At 43.6% G+C, this 13,213-nt stretch overlaps 1 protein-coding gene across 1 annotated transcript in view; it reads right to left on the reverse strand.

Moving 5' to 3' along the window:
* The window catches only part of TMEM67 (transmembrane protein 67), a 67,206-nt gene that overhangs the window by 18,021 nt on the left and 35,972 nt on the right, over window positions 1–13,213 (reverse strand). The window contains exons 13-17 of the mRNA XM_088471503.1: window positions 6,168–6,291; window positions 5,779–5,884; window positions 4,622–4,678; window positions 4,441–4,539; window positions 157–255 (exon numbers count right to left, since the gene is read on the reverse strand). Of these exons, the coding sequence (XP_088327629.1) occupies window positions 157–255; window positions 4,441–4,539; window positions 4,622–4,678; window positions 5,779–5,884; window positions 6,168–6,291 (485 nt within the window). The remainder of the gene's footprint in view (window positions 1–156; window positions 256–4,440; window positions 4,540–4,621; window positions 4,679–5,778; window positions 5,885–6,167; window positions 6,292–13,213) is intronic.

Consider the following 13,213-nt stretch of genomic DNA (forward strand, 5'->3'; position numbering starts at 1 on the left):
GAAGCCATGTTCAGCAAGACAACAGTTACTACTACCAACGGTACTCAAGGTAGGTATATATAGTAGGTATAAGGGGACAAATGAAACTCAGCAAAGGTAGAGACCATTAGAGTGCTACAAGGAGTAAGAGAAAAGATGTGGAAATAAAACGCTTACTTTGAACAAGAGGAGCCAGTAGAGCCCAGTGCCAACCGTCACCGCCACAAACACATTGGCCAAGACTCCAGCCAATAAGATCAAGAACTGAATCACTGTCTGCAAAGGAACATTTACAAATTTATAGAGGGTTGCTATGATGATAATTGTGTATAATACATATTTATGAATAAAACCAAATCTTTGGGGGCAGAATCATGGGTGAAGTCACATCACGACTGTTAATTTTCAACTGCACACCAAAGCAAAATGGTGTGCAGCAAAATTTTGGTCGAAAACCTAATCTCCCCCTTTTACTCTTGTAGGATTACATTTATTGTATAAAGCTGCACGGCAGGTGTCTAACTGCTCCGCCCCCTAACAGCTCTCCCTGGCAGCTGCACAGCCACAGCGTCACTTCTCCCCCCATCTAGTGTTACAGGATGCACAGAACTATTCCATGTGTCCTGTCAGCACGTGGAGCTAGCGCTCCCTCCTACCCGAGGGCAATGGGGTGGAAATTAGAGAGATTGGGAGGAGGAGCAGTGTTCTCCCTAGAATTTTTTTCCAGGCGGGTGGCATCCAAAAAGTAGCCGGGTGGGGGCCTTCGCAGTAATGCGTGCGCCGGGAAAAGGGTTATCTCCCTTACCAATCCAGCCCGACAGGTTTCAGGCTGCTCCCCCCACTGGCTCTCTGTCAAAAGTTCCCATTATACAGTGCCCCCTGTAGTTTCCCCTTTATGCATTGCCCCCTGTAGTTTAACTTTGCCCTTATGCATTGCCCCCTGGCTGAAGTAGTTCCCCTATGTAGTGCTCCCAGACTGGTCCCTTATGTAGTGCCCCCAGGCTTAAATAGTGCCCCCAGACTGGCCCCTTACGCAGTGCCCCCAGGCCGGCCCCTTATGCAGTGCCCCTAGGTTTAATAGTGTCCCTTATGCAGTGCCCCCAGATTTAATAGTGTCCCTTATGCAGTGCCCCCAGATTTAATAGTGTCCCTTATGCAGTGCCCCCAGATTTAATAGTGTCCCTTATGCAGTGCCCCCAGATTTAATAGTGTCCCTTATGCAGTGCCCCCAGATTTAATAGTGTCCCTTATGCAGTGCCCCCAGATTTAATAGTGTTCCTTATGCAGTGCCCCCAGGTTTAATAGTGTCCCTTATGCAGTGCCCCCAGACTTAAATAGTGCCCGCAGACTGGTCCTGGCCCCAGCACCAGCCCAGCACTTACCTTTACTTGCTGGCCACTCCCGCTGCCTCGCACTGACTGGATCTAACTAGATTCAGCAGACGCGCGGGGCAGGCTCCTCACGTCGCGGGTGACGTCATGACGTCACCCGCGCAGAGCATCACTGGGATCGCTGGCCTCTGAAGCGATCGGAGGCTTCTTCAGCCTCCGGTCACTTCAGAGGCCAGCGTTCCACAGCGGGGTTCGGCGGGGTAAAGTGCCGGGCGGCAGGCTGTTTCTGCCGAGTGATGTGCCCGCAGAAACAGCCTGGGGAGAACACTGAGGAGAGAAACAGGGGTGAGAGAGATGGGGGGGGAAGAGGATGGCAGAGATAAAAAAATAATAGAGATGAAAGAGAGGCAGCAAGAGAGAGGGGGGAAAGGAGGGACTGCGATGAAAGACAGAGAGGGTGCGGTGTGTGGTGGGGAATAGTGATTGGAGCGGGTGTCCCCACTGTGCAACCTTTGCAAACACCCCAACAGCAACAACCTCCCATCCTTTATTTATATGGCACCACAAGTGTTCCGCAGAGCACAATACAGTGCAGGACAAGGACATGGCTTATACACATTGCTGCATTAACATAGAAGAAAAAGAACCTGGCACTAATTGAATGATAAAAAGTTACAAATTATTAAATATGAAGTTCTAACACTTCAGCAGCAAAGAATCAGTGTGCACACAAACAAACTCCTGTAAACCAGGAGTGCCACAATACCAACAGAAAAAAAAACCCTTGCACTAATTGATAAATAAACTAGTACAGAAATTATCAAAAATCTCAAAATAAATAAACACAATTATTATCACAAATACATTCAAATAATTTTCATTGACCGGTCAATAATTTAAAATAACATATATATTAATCTCCCAATAATATGGATAACAATTAGTATGTTTAAAAAACAATATAACCTCAGGATCCAAGTATTCTTAACCAATATATTGTGGATATGCATACCATTTTTTTTTATTAAAAAAACATATATTGGCAAATGATCACTGTGCCCACAATCAAAAACTCCTAGTAACATTGAAAAATGTCTTTTCCTTTGGATAGTAGAAAGAGTTTTTAGACTTTACGTGGATGCTGGTTGCGATTGATTAAGGACAAATGTCCGACGTATCTCCGAATAATCCGTATCAGGGGACCCGTATTGATGTAATTAGTAGGTCTCTTCTTTGCGTGATCCGCCCGTTCCCTCTAACACAGTTGACGGAGGGATATATCCGGGGAAGGAAAATGTCTTAACTCTAAACAGGGGACCTTCCAAGCTTGTACTTGTCCAGTGAGAGTATCCTTAGGGGACAGCAATGTAATCTCTGCCTCAAACCCTCCTTGTGCGGATCACGTCTGGCAAATGCAAATAAGCGTTCATATCTCCGGAGCTCCCAGCAGCAGCACACATACAGGTGTCACAGACTAGATCTTATGGTCCACAGATATCCACTGACGCGTTTCGCACCAATGATGAGGGCTTTTTCCAGAGAGTTTGAAAAGAGTTTAAAAGCCTATCGCAGCCTATCAGTGACTGAGAGCAACTGCATCATAGGACTCCATCTATTCTACGGGCAGCTTGGGGAGCCTGAGAGGGCCAGATAATGCGATAGGAAAGTAAGTACCATAGCACTGCTCCCGGCCCAATCCACAGTGTGTTTTGAATACCACAATACATGGGATTTAATGATTATAATCCCGAGTATTTTTGGGACTCATCTGGGAACTGCTTCCCTAACAATTTGTCACAAGCCGCCACACTGCCAATGCTGTGCAGGGTGAACGCCGGACAAGCGTTCGCTGAAGTCTCCTCCTTCCTCCTGTTTGGATCAGTGGTTAGCAGCATATTGTTGCAGTTCCACTCTTGGTTGCCGCTGAGCCTCTGCACTAATTACTGCCTGTCTGTGTGCACTATCAGGTGTACACTGATTGATTCTCCTGTCTGAATACAGCCCAGGTGCTCAATAATTTGTCATTAGTGAAACTTGCTCTGGTTGGGCCCTGCTCCTGTTATATTCCAGCCAGCCCTTCAACTCCTTGCCGGTGATAGCGTTCACGTGTTTCCGGTTGTCGTTTTGGTCTCCTATATCACAGTCGAGTTCCCAGAACCTAGCCTGCTTCCCTGTTCCTGCCGTTTGTGTCATCCAGGCGGCACACTCTGCATTTGCTCCAGCTGTCGTTTGTGTCATCCAGGCAGCATGATCTGCATTTGCTCTAGCTGTCGTTTGTGTCATACAGGTGGCACGGTCTGCATTTGCTTCAGCTGTCGTTTGTGTCATCCAGGTGGCACAACCCGCACTCAGCGTTCCGAGTGCACAACCCAGCGTCTTGTGTCAATCCGGCGACACAGGCTGCACATCAGAGTACGCAACCTTGTGTATACCGCTGGTGTCTTCTGGGCGGCATTAAGCGCACCTCAGCATCCTGTGTACGCACCCTGTGTACAACCGCTGGTGTCATCGCAGCGGCACTAAGCGCACTTTAGCGTCCTCTGTACGCAACTCTGCATCCTTCTGCTGGTGTCATCCCGGCGACACTGTGCGCACCTCAGCGTCCTCTTGCCAAGTCATTCTGCCCTCAAGGCAGCAACCAGCCCAGAGGCTGCTACCGGCCCAAAGGGCGCACAACAGCTTATTGGCCCTCAGGCCTCAACCAGCCCAAAGGCCGCACCTCAACTCGTTTGCCTACAGGCTTCAACAGTCCTGGGGCTGCTACTGGCCCAAAGGCCGCACCACAACTTATTGGCCATCAGACCTCAACCAGCCCAGTGGCTGCGACCGGCCCAAAGGCCGCATCACCACTCATTGGCCCACAGGCCTCAACCAGCCCAGTGGCTGCTACCGGCCCAAAGGCCGCACCACCACTATACAGCCGCATCTAGCCAAGATACTCCGGCCCTCAAGGCTGTGCAAGACTTTTTTCCCCACTGTTTGCTCTGAGCCGTAACACAATTATAAAATAAAAGTAGTATATTTAAAGCAAACAAGTGTTAAAATGCACTTACTTAGAGATAGTTTTGTGTGGCCACATACACATATGATGAAAGCCAATAAACTAATCTGTGCAACATGTGTGTCTCACCTGCAAGTCAATGACTTGGCTACCGATCCTTCTTTTCCAGGCTGCAGTTTTGAGAAGTGACCACAGCATGGCCAGCCCGCCAAGCACACCTAATGCCACCTGACATATCAAGGAGAAGGAGGATATGTATGAAATAGATACAACATTAAAGATACTGGGAAGCTAATCAATGGTCACCTACATCTGTCTGGATGAGCGAGTCTGACTGATTCATTTCATACTGAACTGAAAAGGAAACCTGGAATGGAAAAGCAGTGTGTAAATTATTATATACATACAACACTGTGCCATACAATTCACAATGCCAAAAATATCATCCTTATGTAACTAGCACAGTAATACTACACATTGTACTTGTCACTTTACAGGTTTTAGATTACATTTTTTGTGGATTTATATTTTCAATCCCATATTTGCAGCTGGGGATAGTTCTAAAACTGGTACAAGTACGGCAATTAAACCGATATACACCAATCAGATACTAGTTGTAATTTTTACAGTGTGGTTTAGAAAATGAAAGCAAATATCTATTGGTGGTTATGGGTATCAGCACGTATGTTTGCACAGATAGCAGTTTTCTTAAAGGCCACCAAAAATGTAAATATTAAAACCGAGAACGATAATTATCTACAGCAATTATAGCTAAATACACTATGTAGACCAAAGTGATTGGACACTGACAGCAAATAGATCAACAAGATTTTATTGACGTCAGTACTTGTAGGTCCCCCACGTCTTGCAGCGATTACTTCTTGGCAAACTGTCCACAAGTTCCTGGACAACAGCAGGCGGTGTGTTTTGCCATTCCACCTTATGTACAGTTACCAACTGTGACACAGAAGGTGGTAAAGTCAGCCTAGAACGCACCCGTCACTCCAATTCGTCCCAGAGGTTCTCAATGGGGTTAAGATCTGAACACTGAACTGGCCAGTCCATCTGGGTTACCGAATTTTCTGTATACCCATCCAGTGTCAGGCTGGAAACATGACAGGTTGCATTGTCGTCCTGATAAAAACATTCGTTGTTTCCACAGAACTGCAAATACATGGGCCTCCCTGTGAGGTGTTCTTGTCGAAACCGCCACATTAGTGGTCATTTTGAGCTCGTGTGTAATAGTATGCATTTCGCTTGCGCTGAGGTGTCCAATCACTTTTGTCCACATAGTGTAGATACGTCCTTATGCGATTTCATGAATGCAATCTGTTCTGTAATACTTTGAAACATTCTCCACCTGGAAGCATATGAGGACCTAGCTTTACCTTACCTCTTGAAGGAGTGAAGCAAAGGGAACCCAGTTATTAAGCCTAATGATCAAGATTATTGTAAATAATGCTGTACCTTTATAGTCTGGCTTTCTGGATTTTGCACTTGTATATCTGTGTATCTGACAGTCATCAAAGGAGGGTAGATTGTTCCTCTGTGTGTGCCGGGTACAAGGCTGATACTGTGAAGTGTGCAGATTTCTTCAATTAATTCTAATGTTGTTATTACTAACAAGCTTGATATGAAAGTGCACTTGTTGACTACAGACAGTGAAGGCAGCCATTTTGTGGAGCTAAATGCAGGCAGCCATTTTATGCCTCAGTCATGTCACTAGTTGCTAGGGAAGTGATAGGTAGCATTCTTAGAAATATAAAGTTCAGACCACAAAATGTCCTCCCTCACAATGTGTAGGTGACAGCTACACCTTAACTTTAATCTTCTGAGAGAATATTCATTTACGTTACCTTATTGCCATTTCACTGGCGACTCGGATTACACGAGGTAAGCTGTTTAAAGTATTTTCTCGCCCGCTTAGTGTGTCAACCAAGAATATTCGACGGGTCAGGAGCCAATTGTTAATGTTATTTTCTTGGGCAGTAAATATAAAACATATCATAGTTAGAGACACAATAAGCAGGGCTGGATTCATTAACAAGGTAGAAAACATGTTACAGACCCATGTGTTATAATTATCATCATCAATATCATGCCAGCCATAGCTGCATACAAGAAACATTGGCATACATGAATATGCGTATACAGGCGTAAACATGTATGTATGTATGTATGTATGTATGTATGTATGATGCAGGTATATATGAGAATTTATATTATAAGGTATGTTTACACATCATTTTATTCTTGCACACCTTTACTAACACCTTAAATATGTTTACAAATATATTTTTCCCTCTGATTATTATTATTCACACTTGAGAACATATTGGGTGACTTTAGATGTGTAAAGGTATCATTGTCCTCTTTGTTATTCCTATTTCAGTGGCACAATTTGTTGTTCCAGGATTCAATTACTCCTGTCGATACTATATATCTTATTTCCCTCTTTTTATATATATATATATATATATATATATATCTGATATATATAATTTTTATATCTTATGATACCATTCAATATGTGATCTATTTACATTTTCTATTTTGCAATTTTTAAAAAAAAATTTCTGTTGTGCTCTTTTAAAAGAAACTTAATTAGGACACTGCTATTTGATAACTATGATGTCAGTCATTTATAAGTCTATAACAGGATAGGCTCACTTGTGCTTTTTCAGCCTACGACGCTATTGGCTAAATCGGCCTGCCACTCACTGAAACTTGTAATCAAATTGGCTGAGTATAGCTATTTCAGCCAGGACTGAGACACCAGCAAGTTAAGCTAATATCTGGTGAACGAGCCCTGCTGACCAAGGTTAAAACGCGTGTACAGCTTCACTCTGTTTGGCATTTCGGAGAAACTACACGGATACCGCGAATCCAGCACCATATAGGTATTTCCCTTCTTTTAACTAGTCATCCTCTCATCTCTTCCGGTGGAGGTACCCTGCAATATTTAATATCAGGGACCTCACCGGTTAACTGCTATCCAGACAGCAGAGGTGACCTATTCTTTCTTCTATCATGTATATTGCCGGATGTTCGACCCCTTAAAACTGCAGGTTCACTGCTTCAGGCAAACATCCAGTATTGGGGACCCTGACTCCGGCTATACAATCCTCTTTTCTTTTTTCTATCCAGACCACGTTTAGACATTATATTATTATTCTTTCTGAGCGATGCAGAGACGTCTGTACCTCATGGTTTTACAATTATGTCTTATTGATTTTTGAGTCTTCAAGAGGGATATTTATACCACAGCAACACACCTTGCTGTCTTGTCTAATATAGATATCTCGCATAACAACTGAGGTTAGGATTTATCTACTCTTTTACTTAAATCTCTGTGCATTTTTAATTATGCAATTAAGAGTGATAATCTCTTACTAATATACATTACTACAATATTCCATGCAACACGATGTGTGTAATGATTATATCACACTATCTCATCTTATTAGAATGAGGTAGCACCACAGAGTGTAATGGTGCATACACATGGTCAGATCAGACAACGATATCGATCATCCAGCATAGCACCAACCTCCAAACTACTATAACGACCCGCGTTCAACGATAGTGGGTCCCTACAGTAACCTGGTCGATATCGACCAGGTTGGACTGCAAGCACGGGTATGGTTGTTATCGTCCATGCGTGCCCGTGCATCGTCTGTCGTTTAGGGGTTTGGAAGGGGCCAAAAAATGGACGATATAAACAATATAACGATATCGTTATCGTTAATATCGTCCTGCTAAATCTGACCGTGTGTATGCACCAATACACTCTGGGCCTGATTCAGAGCCGGACGCCATTTGCGCTCGCTCGTTCAGAAAAAGGGGCCGGATATTTAAATTGAGCGCTCGCTCTTTGCGGTCTGTTGACGCCTCTATGTCTGAGCGAGCGAACGAAACATGCGCTCGCTATTTTGTAAAGACGCCCCTTGGCCGCTCGCATCATACGTCATCTCCACTATTTATTAGATTAATCGAGTACATCGAAAGGAGTATGAACTGCTCGCTATTCTTGTGGTAGCATTTTCCTACCGCAATTATGCGAGCAGTTCTGGCTAAAAGACAACCAAGTGATGTGGTCGATGACGCTGCTTTGTTAATTATGCACACCCTTAAAACGCCTGTTTTGACCGTTTGGCACGCCTGCGTTCGGATCTCCACTCACCGTTTTCAAGCACCTTCCCCTGTTACCACCCACAAACGCCTCATCCTGTCACTCAAATTAGCAGGCACTCGCTATTTTGCGAGCACACGATTTCCGATCGCACTGACTGGTTGGCGCATGCGCATTACGACCCATACGCATGCGCAGATGTGCGAACATTGCTCGGAGCGAACGAGCGGCCGCTTACGAGCGGCTCTGAATCAGGCCCTCTGTCTATTTGTAAAACGTTTGTAGCTATCATCTATGAAACACTGGCCCTGATTCAGAGCCGGATGCTCTGACAGAGCGCTCGCTCTGAATCAGGGCCGTCCTTCTTAATTTTTAGAGCGGCCTCCTGGCCGCTCGTATAGCTGTAGGTGACCACCCACAGCTATAGCGAGCGGCCAAGAAGATGGTCGCGATGGTCAAGACTATCACGACCATAGGGCTTGCAACGAGACCCTTGTGGTAGGGTTTCGTTGCCGCAAGCCCTGGAGTGCTTTTGGCTCTATCAGAGCCAAAAGCACTCCCACTGACATCACTTGTGATGTCAGTGGGGCCGGCCCCAGACGGTAGGCATTCCCATGGGAACGCCTCCGTCTGGGCAGCCACGCCCCCGGCACGCCCACCAAAGGGGGCGTGCTGTCACTCACCATCGACAGCACGCCTTCTTTGGTACGAGACCCGGAGCGACGGCTTGCCCGTCGCTATCCGGGTCTCGCGCATGCGCACGATGGAGCCGTGTTCCAATAAGCCTGAAACAACACCAATAATTTTGTTTACGTGGTTTTGTTTTCCTTATTTTGAAACATCAACCAGTATTTATAAACAAAGGTTGCTGTTCGTACATATATGTACATTATGTGTATAATTTTTATCATTATTTTCCAGGTGTGAGTCTCTACAAAGGATGCTCACTGTGCCAATTATGTCTTAATGGGGTATATTTACTAAAGTGAAGTTTTTTAGAAGTGGAGATGTTGCACATAGTTACATTCTAAGTAGAATCTGATTGGTTGCTATCACCTAGAAGATAATAGCTAGAATTTGATTGGTTGCTAAGGCAACATTAGAAATCATAGCCACTAAATTATAAAAAAAAAAAATCACATTATTCCTACTAAGAACTTATTGAATTAAAACAGAAACAGATCAGATCGGTGTCACATGGGCATGTTATAACGCCACATTTTTCGCAATGTGAAACGAGTAAGACGCACAAGTGGACTTTGATTAAAATGATATGAGGCATGTGTATGTCCTGTGTGTGACTGTAGCTGTATCTGCATACAAAATGCTACGTTACAGAGTCAGTGGCTGTTTTCCACAACACATTCCGTTGTGATGATTTTACAAACAGCTACACTTCTAAAAAAAAAAAAATTAAAGTGCCAGGCTCCACTCTCTCACCGTCTATACCCCAGTGTCCCCTATGGAATCGGTGAAAGGGTTTTATCGGTAAGTACCAAAATCCTATTTTTCCACACCACGTTTCGTTGTGATGATTTTATAGACTCGACCGCACAAATAACATACACATTGCGAATAAGACATATATGCTGTGAAAGAGACACACAGCTCGGCCGAGTTGCATGGGAACCGGCGGCTCTCACGCGTCTTGTGTAACGCGACTCATAATGCAGAGAGGATGGACGAGGAAGGACATATCTGTATTTCTAAGAGCACTTTGCTCAATGTAAAAACAAAACTTCAAACACAGAATACAGCCACTTGTAATAAGGTGGCAATAAGGTTGTTTTTCTCCTAAAAATTGCTTTCATTAGCCTTAGGTTGTCAGCTAGAATAACCTTGGTGCACTTCCCATGGAACCTGGGCGCGCTTCTAACAGAACCTAGACATACTATACTTCTCATAGAACCTGGGCGCTCTTATCATAGAACCTAGACATACTTCTCATAGAACCTGGAGCGTTTCTCACAAAATCTAGACATACTGCTCACAGACCATGGGAGCGCTTCTCACAGAACCTAGACATACTTTTCATAGAATCTGGGCAAACTTCTCATACATCCTGGGCTCATTGAACCTGGGTGTACTTCTCACAGAACCTAGACATACTACTCATAGAACCTGTGTGCGCTTCTCATAAAATCCTAGACATACTTCTCATAGAACCTGGGAGCGCTTCTCATAGAATCCTGGGCTCATGGAACCTGGGCGTGCTCCTCATAGAACCTAGACATACTTCTCATAGAACCTGTGTGCGCTTCTCATAAAATCCTAGACATACTTCTCATAGAACCTGGGAGCGTTTTTCATAGAACCTAGACATACTTCTCATAGAACCTGGAAGCGCTTTTCATAAAATCCTAGACATACTTCTCATAGAACCTGGGAGCGCTTCTCATAGAATCTGGGCACACTCCTCATACATCCTGGGCTCATGGAACCTGGGCTCGCTTCTCATAGAACCTAGACATACTTCTTATAGAACCTGTGTGCGCTTCTCATAAAATCCTAGACATACTTCTCATAGAACCTGGGCATGCTTCTCATAGAACCTAGACATACTTCTTATAGAACCTGTGTGCGCTTCTCATAAAATCCTAGACATACATACATAGAACCTGGGAGCGCTTCTCATAGAATCTGGGCACACTCCTCATACATCCTGGGCTCATGGAACCTGGGCGCGCTTCTCATAGAACCTAGACATACTTCTCATAGAACCTGTGTGCGCTTCTCATTTGAGATGATGACTCCTGAGACCAGAAAGAAGGCATTTACCTTAAAGATGTAAATCTGGATAACGTCACTAGATGAATGTTGGATAATAAACCTAATGGTGTAGTATAACTGTGACTGAATCCAGACAAAGAGCGCCAAATATACAATTTATTACATAATGCATAAAAGACAAAAATATAAAATATCTAAAAATCACACACAATACAAAACAATAACATACAGACTGGTTCAATGTAATTATAAAAAGGCACAACAGATAACCCCTGCAGAAGGTATCTCTGGTGTCTTATATTGAATGTAGCACTGTTCCAATGTAATTATCGGCCTCCAAACAAATAGTTAATACAAATCGCCTGTTGTTTCAAGACTCCTTAACACATATATATGCAGGTTCGTCAGACGAAACCGCAAGGACTTACAGTGGAGAAACACGTAAGGGATTCCATATTCACCATCAGCTGGTTCTTAAAAAACTGAAAGAACGGACGGCCTTAAGACTGATGAGCGGTTCAGCTACAGCATCGGGAGTGCATGCATGAGATCAATATCAGCCAGCAGAGCCAAGACACCTGTGGGAGTAAGGTCCGGGACATTTCTCTATACCTGACAGATCAGTATATTTACCATCATAAGCCGGCCGGCGGTAATGTGTCATTATTGAGATCGACTTATGTCAAGTAGTCTCTATCATTCTCCCACCTTTGTGTACATTGACAGTGCTGTTGCTATTATTAGGACTGTGAGTCCTTATTGATGAACCAGTGTTCAAAAGACTTTTAAATGTATTCAACATACCAGTCTCCATCCGGTGCTAATTGAGCATATCAGCACAAAATACTCATTTTGGTGAGATTACGTCAGTGTGTGACTCTGAGTTAAAATAAAAGTGGAGACCATCTCTAGTCAATTGGAGCGGGGATTGATATAAACCTGCATATATATGTGTTAAGGAGTCTTGAAACAATGGGCGATTTGTATTAACTATTTGTTTGGAGGCCGATAATTACATTGGAACAGTGCTACATTCAATATAAGACACCAGAGATACCTTCTGCAGGGGTTATCTGTTGTGCCTTTTTATAATTACATTGAACCAGTCTGTATGTTATTGTTTTGTATTGTGTGTGATTTTTAGATATTTTATATTTTTGTCTTTTATGCATTATGTAATAAATTGTATATTTAGCTCTCTTTGTCTGGATTCAGTCACAGTTATACTACACCATTAGGTTTATTATCCAACATTCATCTAGTGACGTTATCCAGATTTACATTTTCTGGCTGGTTATAGGTGTGTTTACAGGTACTACCTTTTAGGAGCAACTTATGTATAGACACTATATTTAGATTTATTCTTTTTCATTTCATGCGCCTGAATTTCTTTGTTCTTTCATTTACCTTAAAGTGTGCTGGCCAAAAGTGATTTGGGTTGAATATTCAGCGTGCTTTTGTAAATTAGACCTACTGTACTATGGCATAAAAAAAAAATATATTTTGGTACTCACAGTTAAATCTGCTTCTCTTAATCCATCTGGGGGACACTGGATACCATGAGTGTAGAGGGCGCTGTTCAAGGAGCAGGCAAAAGTGCAAACTAAACCAGTTTGTCGGCAACCTCCTCCCCCCTCTACATCCCATAGTGCCCTAGTTTGAACCTTAATAAGTCCATAAGAGCTAGACATAACAAAAACAAAACTCAAACAAGAGAGAATTAAAACAGAGTGTAACGCAGAATGGGAGGGAACTCAATATCCCCCAGATGAATTATGAGAAATGGATTTAATGGTCAGTACCAAAAGTCCTATTTTCTCTGGCATCCTACACTCAGCTATGGTTGTGCAAAAAACTTTTTGCCCAAAAATGGTGTCTGGCTACAAAAAGCATTCAATTTGTAGAACTTCGTAACAGTATGGATCGAGGACCAGATGGCTGTCTTGCATAATTGCTCCACAGAGGCACCATGTTATGCTGCCCAAGAGATGCTCACCGTTCTGGTAGAATGGGCCACCAGGCGATCTGTAATTGGGGTCA

Source organism: Taudactylus pleione, unplaced genomic scaffold, assembly GCF_031769625.1.
Source record: "Taudactylus pleione unplaced genomic scaffold, aTauple2 ptg000114l, whole genome shotgun sequence".
NCBI classification, from domain to species: domain Eukaryota; kingdom Metazoa; phylum Chordata; class Amphibia; order Anura; family Myobatrachidae; genus Taudactylus; species Taudactylus pleione.